Here is a 21,282-nt window from a genome sequence, read left to right as displayed (position 1 = left end):
GAGCACAACACAAAGGTCGGAAAGCATGAATGTATTTTTCGATGGGTATGTCCACTCCGGTACCACGTTGAAGGAATTCGTCAACTAATTTGATAATGCTCTTAGAAAGAAGGTAGAGGTAGAGACAATGGCTGATTTCAATTCTAACAACCAAACTATTCTCTGCGTGTCCCATTTTAATATTGAGAAGTAGTTTCAAAAGTTATATACAAATGCAAAGTTCAAAGAAGTCCAAAGAGAGTTGTTGGGCCTAATGTGTTGTAATTGTTCGTTGGTAAGCACAGAAGGGTGCATTTTAAAATACGATGTGTTGGATGAAATATCTACTGATGACCAGATCAAAACACTCCATTTCTTAGTTTACTATAAAGAAGAGGAGGTGGAGGTAAAATGCACGTGTGTACTATTTGAGATGAAGGGGATTCTATGTAGGCATGCACTTAAAGTTTGTCAGTTGAAAAAGATTAATGTGCTGCCAGATGTATATGTGTTAGATTGTTGGAGAAAGGACTTAAAGAGGAGATACACATTACTCAGAAGTAGTTACGATGACCAGCGGGACAGATCAGACGCACGGAATTATGAGCAAGTGGTTAAAAGATGTCAGAAATTAGCAACCAAAATATCCTCAGATAAGGAAAAAGCCAGTTCATTCTTGCGTGTTGTTGATAAGTTTGAGACAAAATGTGAAGGTTTAACACTAGAGTCGACATTTGAACAAACGAAGACCAAAGCAAAGGTCGTCTTGGATAAGGGTAAGAAGATATTAAGCCCCAATGTGGTCCGAGGTAAAGGGAGACCCCCAAGTAAGAGGAAGGTTCCACCAGTGAAAAAGATAGCAACAAAGAAAAAGAAACTGGTAAAATAGTCTAAATTTGCATTGTTTTAATTTAGTATTACGAATGTAATATGTGTTTATTTATGTTTTGGACCTCAGACTTACAGGAAAATCTTTGTAGATGAAACACAATTGGGTAACATACCGAGATCTCAACAACACCAATTTGATGATGGGGTTGATGTTGGAACACAAAGCAGCATTCTTACACGATCAACTCTAGGGGGAAATGAGGTTAATTGTGTTTTTTAAATAACTGAAAACCATGTATGACATCGTGATGCACACTTGTAACCTAATATTGTTTTATTTTAGATGTGTGACCATATTGATGCACACTTGTAATTCCATAGTGATGAGAAGCTACATTTTTTGAAGCTCTTGGAGAGGGTATGGCGTACTTTAATTTGCAAGTAACTTTTCATGTTTTTGTTTTTGTCATTTTCCTTAAAAATAATTCAATGACATTCCTCTCCCAATTTTCAAGAGCCAATGAATCACCTGTTGTATGTCATTGAAGCTTTTGAACAATATTAATCTTCATCTTATAATTTGCATTATCAAATCATATTTTTCTTAACATGTGTTTCATTTTCTTTCCATTTGGAGAGGGTTGGGTGTAGTTTGAAAATATGAAAAGTGTTTCTTTTTTGTTCCAAATGGAGAGGGTTGGGTGTAGTTTGTCAATATGCTTCCGGTGGAATTTTTGTATCTCTTTGAGAGGGAAAGGTAGTAGTTATTCAAAATGCATTTTTGTATCTCCTAGTGTAGTTTTGGTATACTTGGTGAATATGCCAATGGTAAGGTTTTTTGTAGAGATGCAACGGGTAATTTTTTGTACCTCTTGGAGATGTGGGGTGTTTTGGTACCATGAGCCAACTAGTATGCCAAGTAGCTGGTTTTGGTAGCATGATTTTGTACGTTGCTGCTTTTGTGTCTTTGATGACGGGCAACATGCAAAGGTTTGGTTTCTTTCCATTCTCATTTCAAGATTTACTGAATGAACATGAATGAAGAAGGGTAAGGAAAGATTGGGCATACACCCATTTGTTTTGGCGATAACCAGTAAATCTGTGTAGAAATGGATATATTTATAAAATATAATTATATCTTATTTCATTTATGTTCCTAATTCTGAGTATGTAAATATGCCCTTGCTGGTAAGCAAATATTTTTAATGACTTGCGAGGTTGCTCCCACAAATGGATCAGAATGTGTTTTGGGTTTCAACCAAAGATTGAGTATGTTGTGTTTACATTTGCCGGTTTTGCTTGTGTAGGGTAATGGGAGAAGGCTGTTTCTTACTTGCCCAGTTTTGCAGTTGGTTATTCATCAAAGTCTCTTGGCATGCTTGGAATTTTACTTAATTTGCACCATGTATAGAAGGATAAGTTCTCATGGTGCTGCATGCATCTTTATGCGTGAACTAATCAGTAGCTATACCATTAGGTAGGATTACTTTTTTTTTTTTAGGAAAAGTATACCAGATAGATCAGAAGTGGATTTATAATCCTCTTTTTTGGAGGCAGGCTTCACTGTCCTTTTCCTGAAATATCACAATTTATTGCTTTTGTTTCTTTAAGGGCAAAAGATTTGAAGATGGTTATTATTCAATGTGCATATTTTCCTTTGAAATTTGAACTTCTTTGTAGTGTATATACTAATTTTCAGATCCTGCATTTTTTACGTATCTCTTAGATCGAAGGAGCCAGATGGATGTAGATACTTTGGAGTTAGTACTTTTGTATGGAATGGTACCTACATGCAGCAGGTTTGGAGCTCTTTAAAAAATATCAACCAAACATTGGACAAAGAATATGGAAGCCTCTTTTCATAACTAATGACAGGGTTGTATCTTACTTTCAAGCTCACATCCATTGTTGAGAAGGTATTTTTTTGTTAGTACATTTTTTGATATTCTTGTCTGCTACAATGTGTTTGATCTTTTCATTATTAATTTTTTTTTTTGCGTAAAGTAAATTTGTTGAGGAGGCCATCTATTGTGTAGAATATAGATTGTGGCCAGGCCAGAAGATGGCCAGAATATAGAATTTGTTCAGCTCAGCACAAGTACCTGAGCTGAGCATTTGGACTTTGAGTTAGACTTGACAACATTAGTTTGTAACACTAATCTTTTCAATTGAATATTTTCAGATGAGTATTCGAATGTCCAAACTAGAATTCTTTTGCAACAGACCCACTCTTGTTGCCTTAATTGTTTTTGGCTTGGATTTAAGCGTTGTGAATCATATAGGAAGCAGTACAGATATGACAAAAGCTTCAGAAGATGATTGAATGGTCCAGCATGAGTGAATCATGAAAAGGAATCATCATACCTTTGGTGTTATGTGCATGTTACAGCAGCGAAGAACAGGAGAGGTAGAGCTTGGAACGCACACTATTCAATCTCATGGTGCCACTCTTGCATGGAATCACAGTTATGATTGGCTTATATTGCTGCTTCTTGTCGTGATAGAAGTAGTTGTATATATCATTGGCCCTTTCACCGCTTTGTGGGAAAGGATATGATGACAGACCTCTAGTATCCCATGAAACGAATAACATTTCCTGTATGGTCTGTTCCGGTAAGTTCTCTGTCACTGGTTTTTATTTCTTTAATAAAAAACTTTTAGCTTAATTTTCATTAAGTTGAACTCGCTAGATTTTGTTTAGTCACTAAAAGCAACAAACTGGAATGATTTATCTAAGGAAATGACTAGATTCTGTTTGGTCTTAAGGTTCTATGACTATACAAACTGAAATGATTTTAACGTAGCTGTATTAATTTGCTGGAGGCAAACATTGACAACAGGATTCTTTTTCCTTTTTGTGGTCAGATGTACGCAGTTTTGTTGCCTATTTTCCTTCTCTTCTATATTCATAGGAAAGATGTCTACGATCTGCACCACAGCATTCTTGGTAATCTTAGTTCGCAGTCATTATTCAACTAGAACCTTTTTTTAAGTTTTTAACAGCATATATGTTCTTATTTATCTAAGGAAATGGCTTACATCTCCTTTGCTGAAACCCTATCTCTATCTTATTCAATGATACCTTATGTAAGCCCCTACAATAATAGTAGTAATCATATTTATTCTTTTAGAGTGAAGTTGCATAGAAAGAAAAGAAAGTGCTTGCGTCTCTTTTGAAGATCAGGTCTCTTATTTGCTGTACTGATTACTGTGGTTATTACGGATTCAATAAAGAATGCAGTTGGTAGGCCTCGACCAGACTTCTTTTATCACTGCTTCCCTGATGGAAAGGATGTAGGCTCCCACTTTCCTCCAAATTCTTTACCTCTTTGTTTTAGTTATATGTGCCAGTACTGTTTTTCTCTTAAAATTTCCATATGGTTTCATAACATTGTTAGCATTGTATGTCACATCCTCAACAACCACTTTAATGTAACTTTTTCAACGAATTGAATGAGGCATATGCCAATTTTTTCCTCTTCTTCATACATATACCCACTTTTTATTTAGTTAATTACACCTTAGATGGGTTCTCTATTTTCCTTGACAAAAAAGATGATAAAGAGTTTATTTTATTTTATTTTGGAGGGGGTGGGGGGGATGGGTCTGACCTGCTAATTAGGTTTTCAGAGCTATCTATGAGGTATGGTAGGTATATACATGTACCCTCCATCCCCTCCCCCCTTTCCCTGAAAAAAAAAATATCCAATGGTTGCCAAATTTTGGCACTCAGTTAATTCTCCAAATTTGGCAGAAAATCCTGTTCAGGAATCAAGAATCATTTGGATAGATATGTAAATTTAAACTTCTTTTTCTTTTCTGTTAGTTCAACTTTACAGGTCTGAATTTCTCCCAAACTCGTTGCTTTTCTTGGGGGCGTGGGGGTCATACTTCATGTAAGCAACACTTCCTGCTACTGGCTCTAATGTATTTTGGTGAATTGAAATAGAAAAAATTACTCATCAAATCACATTAGCGAATCCATAATCTATTACACCTGGGAAAACTTATACCAAATGTAAGTTGGTTGATGGTGGTCCCATGCTTCCTTTTCATATTTTGAACCAAGCAGACAATTTTCTAAATAGATTGTCGAATTACTAAAGAATGCAAATATATTCTATCTTCTTAGTTCACCAAAATCAAAGTAGTGTATGAAATGCTCGTTGGATATGATTTAGGATTTTTCTCTGCAGGGTCCTTTGCAGGTTTAGATTTTCTGTCATTATACTTGTCTGGAAAACTCAAACTATTTGATCGCAGAGGGCATGTGGCAAAACTATGCATTGTTTTCTTTCCGCTGCTCGTTGCATCCCTCATTGGCATCTCACGGGTTAATGACTAATGGCACCATTGGCAAGACGTATTTTTTGGAGGTGTTCTACGTATGTTTTTGTATCGTCACTTAGTAAATGAAATCAGAATCAGATTTTCAGTATATAACTTTAGCATCTTTACATGGTTCATCGTTTGCAGGGCTAGCTGTGGCAGCATTATGCTATTGGCAATTTTTCCCACCCCCATATGACGATGAAGGTATCCAGCCTTTTATCTTTTGTTCTTTCAAGAAGTGATTCATTCTCATTGGAATTTCAATTTTCTTTCTAAAGAATACTCTTGCTACCTTTGTCTCGAAACATCAGTAAAAGTTTTATGGTATCCTTTTTTAATTGGTAAAAGGTTACCTTTAATTGAAACATAATGAAAAGGTTGCCCAAGTACACAAAAAGTATATACAAGATGTAATACCCGGACCCAATCAAGCTCAATTTTTTATTTATTTTGTTTTAGTTTATTTTATTTTTGTTTTTTTTCACACGTTAACTTCCCGGCATGTTTTATTTTTATTTTTTTCCGTCTATTTTCTTTTTCACCCCTAAGTCTTCCTCTCGTCCACGACATGCATGGTCTTGCACGTTTCTAGTGCATTTTTTTATCCACTCCATGCACACGCATGATTCAATTTTTCCGTCCACACACACGTCTCCCTTGTATCTCTAGGGTTTTCGTATCTTATATATACGCACACTTTAGCCATGCATAGAGAACACCTTTGTTACGTTCGCTGCCGCCACTAGCCCCTCCTCTCCACACAAACAGCAACCACGGTTCCTCCGCAGCACAACCCTTTTCCACCATGCACCGCCCAGAAGGTTCACTGCCCCCATACGAAATCGAGGCAACCCACGCATAACTCCCTCTCGTTCACTGCCTCTCCGCATTCTCGACTTTTGCTCATCAACTTTGCTAGCTTAAACCTCCACTGTAAACGACCATCACCCAGGGCCCAAAGCCTCACCAAAGCCACTTCTTTTCCTCACTGTGAGACCTTCCCCTCAGTGCAGCCGTGCAACACCCCAATCACTGGCCAAGCCCGTAACGCAACACTATTTTTTTTTCTTTCCATGACGCCGCTGCCCTGCCACATGAAGTCGTGGACAACAACTCCTCTGTGCAAACAATGCACCAGTCTCCAGCCGTCCTCACCACCACAGAAAGCCAACTACCGTCGCCTAGCCGTTGAAGGAGGAACAGACACGGCATACTCTGTTTTAGCTCTCGAAAACAGAGCATCAACAGCTCAGTGTTCTTCTCGTCCATCGCCACTGTACAGCCCTCTCTTCTTCTCGGTATTACCTTCTTCCTCATGTCGTGATCACTCTCTCTCCGTTCTCCCATCACTTTTTCTTTTGCTTATCACCCTCTCACTCCTTCTCGGTTGCTCTCTCCCTTTCTTTCTCTCGTGCTCAGCCCAACTCGACAGCATATCCGCCGCACTCCTGCTCCTCAGCCGCGCCACCACAGTCCCTCCAGCCAGCCCCGTCGCGCCTCACCCCTCGACGCGTGCCTCCGTTTCCCTTGGGTAAGCTCCTGCCGACACATACGTGTTAATCCCGTGTGTTTGTTTGTCTGGTTTATGCTTATAAGTTATATATACGTACATAATATATATTATATATATGGAAAGTTTTAACCTAATGGTCAAGTACTTACCAGTTTACCCTTAGTGTAGTTCTCAGATTTATGTTTTCGGGTGAGGGGTTTTTTTTGGGGTTTATGTTTAAATGGGTTTTGCTTTAAGTCTCCTTAAATATTATATTTGTATTTTAATAATATTGTTAATTAAAGGAACTAAACCTATTTTTTTTTAAGAGAGGAGTTTTTCATGACTTATTTTATGGAAATTTTAGTAACTAATGTATTCTATTTATTTATAAAATATTGTTGGTATTTTAGATATTTTGAATATTAATTTTTATTGAGTTCTATATAATTATCATAATACTTATTCGATAAATTTTCTTCTTCAGTACAAATTCGATTAAGTGGATATTGATGGTCTTAGAAAATGATGGTATTTTAGGTATTATGAGAATTTTAGGTTTTGAGGTTTTAAAAATAGGTTCTTTTAGCATTTTAAGTTTAAATATCGAAATACGTGGTCGATTGAAAATCTATAGGAATTACGTGACTTTTATAGGTGACAATTAATAATTATTCGACATTTTGAGGAAATTCCTGAAAATCTAATAAATCCAGTAAACGGGGTTCCTATACTAGACTTTGCATTAAAATAAAATGAGGTGAGGTTGATTTTTTGGAAAATATGCATATTTGGTTATGAAAATAAAATTTAACTACCTCAGTTATTTGTTCTGCATTACTCATAAGATTCTGTTTAAGAAGAAAGTATTTTTTGTCATGACTAGTATAGATATGAGCTTATTTTTGACATTATGTTTCTAAACTTTGAAAAAGAGAGCGAATATGAAATTTGTGCATAAATTATGTTGTAATATGATTTTGTTCTGTTCTGAAGATTTTCTATACTCTGATATGATCTGATGTGATTTCTGAAAACCTCTGGCATAACATTCTGTTTCTGTTTCTATTCCGTTCTGACCTCACCACGGGTGTAAAACTATGGCCTCTGTTCGGGTTGGTACCAACTTTTCTGTTTCTGGTGCACCCACTTTGGAAACAAAGTGATTTTCTGCGTGGTCTTTCCTATGTGCACACACTCGGGACTCCGAGAATGAATAAGGGGAAGATTCACATTTTTTTTCTGCACGGTTAGCTACCGGGGTTTGCACAACCCTACCACAGGGGTTAAACATGGTATTTATTCTGATATGATAAGAAAAGATGTGATGTTTCAGTTTATGCTATGCTAGAGGGATTTTGATTATGAATATTTTTGAACCTTCGTTCTGATATTTTTGATAACATGTTCTGACGCTGCATTTTGAAAATATTATTCTGATTCTGCATTCTGAAAGAAAATATATTGTTCTGCATTCTGAACTCTGCAAATACTCATGTTTACACAGTAGTATATGTCCTCTGCTTACTGAATTGTTGATAACTCACCCCTTATCTCTATATATTTTTCAGATAATTTTGATGGTTCAGCTGGAGAACAAGAGCAGGAAGTTTTAGCAAGGTGTGATGATCAAAGTGGAATAAGTGCTTGAGGGTACAAGTGCTTATTTGAGAGTTGTAGTCAGTAAACTAATTTTATTTTTCGGGTATTTTGATTTGACGAGTTAAGGATAATTTTGAGTTTTTGGAGGATTTCTAATTTATGTTATTGAGAATTTCTCTATTTTCTCCGTGGAGAAACTTAGATATTTGGATTGATTAAATGGATTAATATTTTTATGAGATTTTCTGGATTTTATAGTTGTGTTATTTAAGTTGATTTTAGGTATTAAGAGCAACTCTCCGGACCTTCGGGATCGGGACGTTACACAAGAACATACTTAATTGTAACAAAGGAACTAGAAAGTACACAGGAAGTTTTATAGTATCATTACATTCAATTAAAGGTATTGAATGTCTCCAGTGACATTCAAAGGATGTATGCTTCTCCAGAAAAAATAAATGCATGCATGCTTGTGTAAAATAATAAAACATTTGAAAATAAGGAATCGATGTATGGAGAAAAAATCTACTTTTGTGTTGGGAGTGAAAATAAAGAATGAATGTATGGGAACTCTTTTGCTACCCCACATGCTTAAGAAGCAATCAAAGTTGTGGATAGAGTTGGAGACTTTGAGTGGTTGATTCAGAAATATGAGATGGATGGATCTCCTGCTTTAAAGCTGGACCTCTCACTCGACACTCCAATAACTTTTCACATAAATCACACACTCACATATTGCAAGGTTTGTATTTGCCCGAATAATTTTTGTAATTGAGGTTGATTTTTTCCTACCTAGGTATAAGAAGGTATTATTTTGTGTAGGATGCTTTTTTTTCCAAGGTTGAATGACTTGTGTATGTGTGCATGGGTTATCATCTGCCGTATATAAAGACTGTTGCGAAATGTGGGAGCCATGTTGATGGGTTTCACCGTGCTACTCATCCAGAAGATGGAACATCTGTTGATGTATTTTAAGGGGGACGTGTAAAAGAGTTATGACAGTGTTATTACAATGTTAAGACAGTGTCATATTTTACTCTTTTTTTAAAAAAAAAAAAAAAGAAAAAAAAAGTTAGGGCCACATGTCCAAGAGTGACCCCTTCCCAAATTTATTAAGAACAAACCCTTACTTATCGCGGAGGAATACCTTGGTTATAAAAAATACATAACAAGCAATATGCCACAAAAAAGCCAAACCTCCCCAAGAAAAGACTAAAAACTAGAATAAAACAATAAGACCAACAACTCAAATACCTCTCAGATAAGGCAATGACAATTTATCCGTGCGAAGCAATCCTTTCAGATGTTTAGGAACTCTCAATAAAGAGCGCCAAACATAGGTCGAATCTTGAGCTCCCATTTTAGCTAAATAATCAGCCGGCGCATTTCCTTCTCGATAAATATGATTTATACCAAAATCTCCACCTTCAAACAAACCCATAGCCTCCTCCCAAAAGTCTTCTAAATACCACACTCCACAACGCTTCTTCTAAACCCAGATACACAAACCAAAGAATCAGATTCAATGTCCACATGAAGCAAGCCCAAAGAATGGCAATATTTCAGCCTAATTAATAATGCCTTCAACTCAGCAAGATTATTAGAACTCACCCCAAGATAACAAGAAAAGGAAAGCACCATATCACCATTCAAATCCCGAATTACCCCTCCTGCGCCTAAGCTCCCTGGGCTGCCAAGGCTGCACCCATCAATATTTAATTTGAATCTATCATATCTAGGCTTCACCCAATGAACCAATTTAACCGGCGTCAAATTAATCAGACTAACTAGAATGTTCAATTCTCTCAACCTCTCCTCATCGGCAAAAGCAAGCTTTGTAAATTTAGGCAGGCTACTTTGTATTTTCCTTATCCACACACAAATAGACCTTCAAAGCACTTCCGCCGAGATGCATTTATCTTCCATCCTTGCCTTACACCTACGTTGCCACAACTTCCAAATAATAATAGAAAGAAGCAGGCCCAAAATACAACCCACCTGGGACTTGGTAGATGCACGTCGAAACCAAAGTAACACCAACTCAAACCAACGTTTATTTGGGTCATAAGGCACACCCAAAATAATCAAAAACCTTTTCCAAATCCCAGCAGCAATGTCACCTACAGCAAGAACATGATTTAAATCCTCATATCTTCCAGCACACAACAATTACACTTAGAAGTAATAGGAATATCAACTCTCCTCAATCTATCATCCACACTTAAACCATTATGAAAAGTCTTCCACATTAGTATGAAAATTTTTTTTGGTATCGCTTCATGCCACACCCATTTAGCCCAAGGCGCATCTGGTGCAGTGACCCGAATACATTGCCAAGCACTTTTGGTGGAGAAGCAGCCATCTTTATTATGAAGCCAAACAAGTAAATCTTGACCAGATTTATGCGCACCCAAGTAACTACAAATCTCCTCTGCTTTTTGTACTCCCACTAGCCTCTCTAAAATTTCAACGTCCCAACCATTAGGGATTTTTAAATCAGCCAACATCAGCTTTGGCACATCAACCACGGGATAAGAATTAGCAAGAGGACCTTCATTCAACCAATGATCCCACCAAAAAGAAATATTACCATCCTGTACCCTCTATTTCGAATTTTCCAAGACCTCCGGGATGCACTTCACCACCATATTCCAAAACCTTCAGCCTTTTTTGGGATCTAATAAAGAAACATGTTTATCCCCAATATATATAGCCCGAAAAAATTGGGACCAAAGATCCTCCCCAGTCATAACCTTCCATGCAAATTTCATATGAAGAGAAGTTTGTACCTCATCAAAGTCTCGAAGCCCAACTCCCCCCTAATCAGTTGGCTTGCACATTGACTTCCAAGCAACCCATTTCTTTTTTTCCTTTCCATCTTTTTCCCCCCAAAAAAAATGAACTAAGAAGCTTGTTCAGATTATTCAAAATCCCCTTTTGGCAATTGAAGGATAGACATAATATGTATCGGCATAATAGCTAACACATGCTTCAACAAAATCAACTTGCCCCCAGCCGAAAGACATTTTAATTTCCACCCCCAAGTTTCTTCCTCACCCGACTAAAGATAGGCTCTAAATGTAAATTCATAAGCCGCCCATTGACAATAGGTGCACCAAGATAAGTGAATGGAAAAGTACCTTCACTAAATCCACTGATATTGAGTAATACCCTATTCCGCCCTACAGGAGCATTCTTCACAAAATACATGGTTGTTTTCTTTTTACTCACCCGCTGCCCAGACTAAGACTCATAAGTCTCAATAACCTTCATCAATTCTTTCAAAGATTGCTTCCCTCCATTAGCAAAATCACTACATCATCAGCATAAAAAAGGTGAGAAACAAGAGGCGCACCTCTTGGGTGAGAAAATTTTTTAATATTTCCACACAAAAAATTTTTCTTTAGTAAGCAAGAAAACACTTCTTCCATAATGATAAAAATGTATGGTGATAACGAATCACCCTGTCGCAATCCTCGATTTCCTTGAAAAAAACCCCGAGTCGTACCATTCATCATAATTGAATACCAAGGCAAAGCAATACAATTCTTGATCAATTCACTAATAGAAGCAGAGAACCCAAAGGATGCCAAAACATGCAAAAGAAAATCCCACTCCACCTTATCATAAGCCTTAGCCATATCCAATTTCAAAATAACATTACCACCCATCACCTTTTTATTGAGTGATTGCACCATCTCTTGTGTAAGGCTGATATTATCAAAAATACTCCTACCTGGAATAAACGCACATTGCTCAGAGGAGATCAAAGATGACAATAAAGGTGCAAACCTCGCCACCAAGACCTTAGTGCAAATTTTGTAAAAAATGGAACATAAGCTGATAGGCCAAAACTTGTCAAATCCCGTCGGCTGAGCCATTTTAGGAATAAGTACTACAAAAGAAGCAGTATAGAATCTGGGAAGAGGAACCCCCCAAAAAAATTATGTTACCGCCTCCACCACCTACGAATGGACAATATCCCAACACGCACGGTAAAAACCCGACCCAAAGCCATCAAGCCCCGGGCTACTCTTTATGGGTATACTAAAAATTGCTTGTTTCACCTCCTCTTCTGTGGGTGCCGAACAAAGTCTCAAATTATCATCATCCGAGATCACGTTAGACACATAATCACCTAGATCCAGAAGCACTACACAAGTAGACTGCCCCAAGAACTCCCTGAAATAGTGCACAGCCCCATCATGAACTTCTTGAGGAGACTTTAACGTTAAGCCATTGGGAAGCCGCATCTCCATGATCTTTAATTGCCTTTGTTTATTAAGGATAGCATGAAAGTAACGCGAGTTTTGATCTCCATGTCGCCACCAACTGACTTTAGCACACTGAGCTAATCGCACTTCTTCACGATTATTCCAAGTATCCAACTCCATTTTTGAAGCCAACAGATCAAGTTCCACCTCTTCATCATAGCTCAACTACAAATAACTCTCCAATCGCTCAATACAATCCTCCAACTCCTTAATATGCCCACTCGTCCATCCAAAAACTGTTTTGTTCCATCCTTTTAGAGCTACTTTCAATTTTTTTAGTTTTACCGCAAGTTTCAAGAGACCATTACTGACCTCAGGTTGATCCCAAACCTCTTGGACGCATCTAGGAAAGTCCACATGATCCACCCACATCTGTTAAAAATGGAAAGGAGACAGCCCATACTCTGCAACATTTTTCACCAGAGAAATGACCATAGGCGCATGGTCTGACGAGGTACGAGGCAAATATCTCATGAAAGAATCCGGAAATGCTTGAAAACAATTATGAGCAGTCAAAGAACGATCCAAACGAGCCCAACTACGAGAACACCCGGCATGCCCATTACACCAAGAGAAACTCTTACCCAAGTATTTTAACTCCAGTAATCCGCAAGAGTGAATCCAAGAATTGAACTCCTCCATAGCCACCAAAGGACGTGGACGACCACCTCGTCGTTCCTCATCAAAGACAACAATGTTAAAATCCCTTGTTATTAACCATGGCTTAGTTTCATTGCTCTCCTTTGCGAGATCTGCCCACAACTCCTGCCGTCAAACATACGTACATTTAGCATAAACAAATGAAGCTTTACATTTCATCAAACCATCAGACACGAGAACAGTAATCTGTTGAGTTCCGCAGCTAACCATACTAAGATTGACATAACTCATCCAAAAAATCCACAATTTACTGTCCCAAGCACCATTCGGTAACTCATAATCAAAACCCAACACCTTTTTAACATCATCCAATAATTCATCCAGTAGAAAGGGCTCCGCTATCGCAACAACTTTCGGTTTATACATACTCAAAATCTTGTTCAACCCGCTCTTAGAAGATCTTACCCCTCTAATATTCCAATACGATATTGGACTTATCATAAATTCAATTTAGAGGAATGGCTAATCACCCGTTTGCTGCTACGAACTTTCATGCCAATATCCTCACCCTTTTTCTTCCCATGATCCTGCGTATCAGAATCAGAACAAACATCTTTACAAGGCAAACCTTTATCGACCATTATTTCTGTATCAGAGAAACTAGCCAACGGATTAGCCATAACATTGCCATCCTCAATCAACCCACTCTCTGTGCCCTGCCCAACTAACGTTCCACCTTGTAATATTTCCGAATGATTCACCACTATAGATAATAAATTATACTGTGCCACTTCCTCAAGACTCAAGCGCATATTACTATCCAAGACCTGCATATTCAACTCCTCAGGAACAGAGTAAACCACTTCATTAACAGGCGACACCACCTCCGTAAGGACAATTGGAACCGTCTTTGAATTATTTAGACATTAACTTCCACTTCATTTTGAGCTATTATCACCTCGCCAGAGCTCTGCACAACCGCCACCTCAGAAACCACTGGAGCCATCTCCTCCAGAACAGCGGACACCCCTTCCGTAGAGCCTCGTAGCTCTACCTCCTTTGCCTCCTCCCAGAAACCATTCCATGCAATTACACGAACTGAAAAATAGCCACTTCCTCCTCTTCCCTATCAATAGGCTGAACTTCACTAACTAGTACCAAAGCATCTGAAACCTTACTTTCCATGCCTAAATCCGCTGCTTCTTGTGACTCTGGGTTTGAACCCGATGGATCCGAAGAGTTCAGCTGTTTCGACACTTCTCTATATTCCAGACAAACAAGTTTCTTCTCTTTCTCCTTCCCTACCTTCCCTTTTTTGCATGTCTTCAAGTTATGCCCCTGTAATTTACAATTGGTGCAGAATGCAGGTAAAGTTTCGTACACCACCTCTTGCCTATGACTCGCAAGACAAGATGGAGCCCCAATCCAGAATGATGAGAGCGGAGACTTTGCAGCATCTAGCTCTAAACACACCCTCGCCCCATCAGTTCTAGTTGCACACTGCATAGAATTATCACACCGTATATACTTCCCAATTGGTGCCGTTAGACATTTCAAGATTGATGGATGGTAAAAATTTGGAGCCAAACCTGGAAGGAAAATCTAGACTGGAACAACCGATGGCTCTTCCTCTTTAGAAAACTCAGGAGACCAGTGAAAGGGACGATACGCCACTCCGTTGATGTTGCAAACTTCCCTCGAAAAAGCCTTATTGAAATCCTCCTCCGACATCAATCGGACGAACACGTTATGCAGCTTTCTCATAGATGAAACAACGGCAACTCCAGACAGACCCCATCTATTTTTGATAACTAATCTGATCGCATCCAAGGGTGGTCACTGTCTAAGAAACTTCAGGACCAATGAAAACCTAAAAGGTTCAGCCAACTTCAAGATTTCCTCCTTCGAAAACAAGAAATAAACTTCTCCCTCCATTGTTTTTAGAGCCCTTGATGGCAGATGCACATCCGGGATCGGTTGAGGGCCTGCAGAGAGGAGCTCTGCGAATGATCGAGGGGTGGCCACCGACATAGAGCCACCAGTGCTCCCCGTGGCAGCCATGCAATTCACACGTAAAAAACCCTAGCAAAAATCACCTAAGGGTATGCAATTCACAAAATGTATGTGAATTTATTGATTCACAATTTGTTCCTTTAAAGCATAGTACAATGTAGTGGGTTTGCATTATTATTCCGTTTGCATGAGTAGTACAATGGATTGCAACATAGCGTTATATTTTACTTATTTACAATTTATGTTTTATTATTATTCCCTTTGCATGAACTCGAAGATCAGATACGTACAATCTTGATGTAGCCATCAACTTGAGAAAGCACGTGAAGTTAGGTTCACTTTGCACCATCAACAACAATGGAATCAATACTGAAATCATTCATGAGAATAGGCCCCATTAGCAACAATAGAATAGGCAGAAGACCTTTTCATTACATAGGTTGATTTAACAAAATACAATTTACAAACATGGTTTCCACTTTCAACCATTCCTACACAAGCTATTTCTACTAAAAAATTACATAATCCATACAACGTGCTTTTTACATTACATTTATCCGAACCAAGCAAACAATATCACAAAGGTGATAATCCAGTACAAACACAATAACATTCGCTTTTCCTTTTTCAGATTCTTCGCTATCTCTCTCACTTTTTCTTCCCTTTTTCGAACGACATACCCGCATTGTAATACATCATCCCACATCTTTCAGGCCTTATTCTCTTTTAATAGCATGTTCTCCTCTAGCAACTGAAATATATCCACCCATACGAAGAATTCACACCTCACTTCTCCTTGCACACAGTACGAACTCCCAAATTAATATGATAAAAAGTACTCCCCACAACAACAAATCGATTAGTTTAATATGACAAATATAAAGTTGCTTTTACCGTATTATACTTGGGGCAGGCAAAAAATCTCCTTGCAGATTTTTCTTAGTGTAGGACGTCTTTAGTGGCTTTTTCAAACCACACCAACAAGTTGGTGACTCCATCACAAAATCATTAACTAAAGATGATGATTGAGAAGATGCCATGCATGATTCTGTCAAAGGAAAGAAAACTTCAAACACAAGAGCCTGTCTCATTTACAGAATTGAATACATAGTAATATTGCCTAGTGAATGTCCGATTAACTAAGACCATCATCAAATTTAAACATAACTTGATTTCAAAACCCAACAGTAGCAGCTCATTATCATGCCACCTCTGTAAGCTCACTGAAAAAATCTTTAGCATCTCAATCTTTACTAACCATTAATTTGTAGATGGTATTTAGTGTATTCAGACTTCAAATGTACAAGTTAACCTAACAATGTATCATTCCATCAATCATGTTTATAACAATAACGACACGCTTCCATTAAATGATACAAAACTTATAAAGTTACAATAGTTAATGATATAGTTAGTCATGGTAAATGTATATCTAAGTACACAATAGTGGTAGGAAGGATGAGGTCGGATTCCATTTTTACTATCTGATATGGCATGTCAAATCAGACTAAACAAACATAAATTAATGTTCCCAAATGGATAAAGATGCCCAAAAGAATACAGATTTGGATATTTAAGTGGCAGGGGTCAGTTTTCAGCATGGAAAGTCCAGTTAAGTGCAATATGATTGGCCGTTTATTATGATTTATTTGTATGGTTCTATATACAAGTACAAGTAGACAAGAACAAGTAGTGATGTAAGCCTCCAACCACAAGCGAAAATAAATTTTGGGTAATGGAGAAAAAAGAAAGTTACAGGAAAAGAACAATCACAAGAAAAGAAAAGAAAGGTGAGTCTAAATCTGTCCTCAAATAATATTGATCATTTGGTCCACTCATGACTAAACCAGGGAGAGAAGGAGAGAGAGAGAGGGCATTTGCATCAATAGGGTTTTGGCTCTGTATGCATTAGAAAGCTTTTCATTTAGTGGAAGACTGCATTTCAAACTACATCCATTTTCTCTCTTTTGATTCCCACCACATATATATAGCAAGAGTTTTGTTCTCATCAGGTGACCCTAAGTTCAGTGTCCAAGACGATAGTCCTCTCCATGTTTATGAATAATTTACCAAAACTTGACCAGATTTCATGTATATATATATATATGCTTGAAAACTTACCAGTAATTACCTGTTTGAATAATAAAAGTAAACCAGATCGACAGTAGTCAAACTGCACTTGATTTTCATCCGCAACCCACTTTAGTGCAAGCTTATCCTATGCCTTTACAACATAGGTTACAAATGCTTTACCCAATGCAAATAAATTAAAGTACCCAAACCAAGATTAACACAAACCAAGATTAAAAAATATATATATAACACAATCATACTCCAATCATTGTCACCAACTGATATTTGTCTACCTTTTTAAATAGTTTCATATGCCAACCACATAAATAGACATGCATTTAAAATGTGTCAGTTAATAAATTTGGTTAAAGAGACAAAATTTAAGAAGAAGAGTTTTTACTCATATCTCATTTCTAGGCTGCTTTCACTACAATAGCAGAAAATTTGGCATTGCTAGTCAAACCAGGGGATTTAACTGATAATAGAAAGCCATACAGTCTAATTTGCTATCAACTAGTGTGAATAAAGTACAACCACATGCATGGTCTATTTCAAAGTAATCAAACCCAACCAAGGTAAGTGAAGAGAACATGCATTTTATTCTAATGAGCATTGAAAATATTGGGTGCATTCTATCTTGGCTAGTTTTAGTTTATTATTGAAGGTGGAAATAGCTAATTTTGGTTGCTAATTTCAAACAAAATCAGCTTCACAATGGGAAAGACCACCATCAACTTCTGTAATAGCCTAGGTTTAATTTTTTGGTTTTGCTTTGAATGGTTGTAATAGTCTAGATTATTTTTCTGTAACTGAACTCAATTTACAGTTTTTGAATGAAGATCTCATAGTTTGAAAGAAAAAAAATATATATATAGAAGAAGAGGAAGAAGAAGAAGAAGAATAAGGTGTAAAGGAAGGATGTATATGTTAGGTTAGGTTAGGTGAACCTTGAATGTTTCAAGGTACTTCAACTTTTGTATGCACTATTGTCTTCCTCACCGCCATAAGTGAGAAATAAAAACAAGTATGGGGGGATCCATCATTTCTGCCATGACAAGGGAGAACCAAAGTAATGCCACACAGTTTTGAACAAACCCGACTAGAGTCCCATGGTGATGCACCATCCATCACCTACGTTCATGATTCAAAGCAATATATGTCCAGTATAGCACATATATATCTATATATACATGACCAAAATCAAGATATACAACATACCCAAGAGGTTACATTACACCACCCTTCCACTAAAATCTGATTCGTTTTAGCTTTAGCTATTTCCACCTTCAATAATAAACTAAAACTAGCCAGGATAGAATGCAACCTCCAATCTCTAGCTAATACTAGATATGCATCATCCAGAAACAACCTCATTAATTTCTAGCAAAATACCATTAACTTACAGCTCATATAACTAAACCCTAGCGGAAAAAAGAGATGCTGTAAACACAGAGAAAAAAATGTATGACTAAACCCTAGAATCACAGAGAAAAAAATGAGTAATATATAGAAAAACTTGAAGAAGATTATTTATAAGAAACAATACATTACCCCTCCCGCAGATCTGAGGGCTTTGCGTCGGTGGATTGAGGGCTTCAATTTGAGTGTGTCGAACTCGCAGAGAAGAAGAAGAAACCTTAGAGAAGAAGAAAAAATCTTAGAGAAGAAGAAGAAGAAGAAGAAGAAATCACCTGCGAACTCGAAATCGCACTACAGAGGAGCTCGGGGCTTTGGGGGAGGAACTCGAAATCTCAGTGCAGAGGAACTTGAAATCGCAGTGCAGGGCTTCTCGAGAAATCACGTTGCAGAGGAGTTCGGGAGCTCGGGGGGGGGGGGGGGGGGGGGCAGAGAAAGAAACAGGGAGAGAGGAAGAAAAAAACCCGGGGGGTTGGGGGAGAGGAACGAAACGCACGAAATAGACAAAATGAAAGTGGCTTCTCCTGTTTGGGGGGAGAGGAATGAAAGACACTTCATGTGTGCAATTTGGATGCAGCAAACAATGGCTGCTACTTAGAGTTTTTCTTTTTTTAAAATAAAAGAATTATTCTTATTAAAGTTGCATGAAGATACTTACAGTTTATAGCAGAATTTTCTTTACATAGCAGATTTTTTCTATAAAACAATTTTTTTATAGCAGAATTTTTTTATATAGCAGATTGTTTTTTATAAAGCAGATTTTTGTAAATAGTAACAGATTTTTAATAAAACATTTTTTTTTTATAAATAGATTTTTTATGACAAATTTACATTTTATTAAAACCAGAAAACTGGACCGAATCGAACTTGAAACTAGTAAAACCGGAGGTATCGGTTTATGAGGATAACCAATGCATAATCGATTTTGAAAAATGCAAAACAAGTGCATACCGGTTCAGTCCTAAACTTTATCCAAAACTAGATTAGACCGGACCGGTTACACCCCTACTCACCATGAAACCCTAGCTAAACAATATTTCAACTCATTGATTTTCTTAAGGAGAAAAATCAAAAAATGGGTGTGCATTTGAGAATTTTATGTTACTGTGTCTTGACAATGACAATCTTGAAAGGACTATGCCTGTGGAGTTTGGACTTTTGGAGAGTGGGTTTGATGAGAGAACCGGGATAGTTCATGCAAATGGAATTAAAGACTTGAGTGCAACTTGCAAGGTGTTTGATGAAATGTCGAATAAGAGTGTGGGTTGTTATTGGACATTCTATCTCCTGATGTGTTTTGCTAGGATTAATCTATTTGCACGGTCATTTCTCTTGTTGCTTTTAAGAGAAGTGGGTTCAATAGAGGTCAAACGGTCTATCATGAAATTTATAGCCCTTGGACCATTGATCCCTTTGATGCTCGAGAGGTTGTTTTATATAGCATGGGGTTAGAGATTGCTGCCTTGTCATTTGTTTTTGCTGCATTAGCTTCCCTTTTACTTGAAAACTTTATGTCAAGTGATATTATCAAGCAAAATCTTGATCTCTTTTACACAGTTGATGCTGGTGGGTTGGGTTTGTTTTTATTTTTCATTCACATTTATATTAATGAGATTAAGCGCACACTTCAAGCACTGTGGGGACTTGGAGCTATTGGATCTTTGGCAACTTACACGGTTATTGCTCTTTTGGCCACTATGCCTTAGGGAGAACTATTCTTTTTCCACATATTTATGATTCAAAAGGGTAGTGCAACTTATGAGTATGTTGTTGCCATGAGAATCCAAAGTGACCCACCCGGTCCATTTCTCCTTCTTACCTCCCACTCACTTGCTCATCAACTGGGCCTCTCAACAACCTGGGTTCACCAACACTTCACCCACACTTTACCTACCTACCAATCAGAAGGTAGCGAAAATTGTGCCTCAATTGTTCGTGGAAATATCAATTAAGAGTTGTGTGGTTTTGATGTTTGGGTCTAAATGAGTCTCTAAGATGGAAGGCAATGAGAATATTGGTTATGGGATAATTGGGCAAAATATTTTGTTGTTGAGGAACGTGTGGCCAACAAATTTACAGGTTCCTTAGGTTTTGAAAGGGCAAGGCCTGGGTTTGGCCGGGGTTTTGGTTCTCTCAACGTTCTTTTCAATGGCAGTTGTGGAAAAGCATAAGTGGATCCTTGTTCATAAGCACCTTATGAGTTCAAGTTTATCATTTGAGCATTGTTGATGTGATGAGTGGCAGTGATGTTAAAAGTGAGATAGCATACTAGTAGGAGGCAATGTGTTCTTCCAGGATCTAGAAGCCCGCACCTTGTGGGCAAGGTGCTTTGAAGGGGGGAGGTTTGTCACACTTTAGCGCATCTACCAGAATGGGCCTAGGCTATTGTGGGCTTTGATTTGGGGTAATAAAGATTAGTTCCTCTTTGGGCAGGTCCATCCTATAGATGGAGTTTAATGGACACAAAGAAATTGTCACTTCAGCATTTCAGAAAAATGAATTCTACACCTGCTTGCACCCAACCCTCCCTCTCCCTTCAATGCTTCGCACCCATTTCAAAAACACAAAAACGCTTCTGGTCTCCATCCCCTCTTCTCTCTCTCTCTCTCTCATTTCCTTCTTTCCATCTTCCCAAAAACCTTCATCCTAGAATGGGACCAATTGACCCAT

The 21,282-nt window shown here is 37.8% G+C and overlaps 1 protein-coding gene and 1 pseudogene across 1 annotated transcript; both read left to right on the top strand.

Moving 5' to 3' along the window:
• Nucleotides 1-2,996: 2,996 nt before the first annotated feature.
• On the top strand, nt 2,997-4,428 carry LOC121238282 (annotated as a pseudogene).
• A 15,321-nt stretch (nt 4,429-19,749) lies between these two features.
• LOC121238153 lies at nt 19,750-20,318 on the top strand. The gene is made up of 2 exons (XM_041134993.1): nt 19,750-19,872; nt 19,959-20,318. Exons 1-2 carry the CDS (start codon nt 19,750-19,752, stop codon nt 20,316-20,318), a joined length of 483 nt encoding a protein of 160 aa, XP_040990927.1.
• Nucleotides 20,319-21,282: the final 964 nt, after the last annotated feature.

The sequence above is a fragment of the Juglans microcarpa x Juglans regia genome, chromosome 7D, assembly GCF_004785595.1.
Source record: "Juglans microcarpa x Juglans regia isolate MS1-56 chromosome 7D, Jm3101_v1.0, whole genome shotgun sequence".
Classification (NCBI taxonomy): Eukaryota; Viridiplantae; Streptophyta; class Magnoliopsida; order Fagales; family Juglandaceae; genus Juglans; species Juglans microcarpa x Juglans regia.
Note: the sequence above shows the minus strand (reverse complement) of the source record. Positions and strands in the feature narration are given on the sequence as shown.

Coding starts and splice junctions, on each gene's coding strand:
- LOC121238153 (XM_041134993.1), top strand. CDS start 19,750: ATGCCTGTGGAGTTTGGACTTTTGGAGAGTGGGTTTGATGAGAGAACC. Junction 19,873..19,958: donor ATGAAATGTCGAATAAGAGT/GTGGGTTGTTAT, acceptor GTTGCTTTTAAG/AGAAGTGGGTTCAATAGAGG.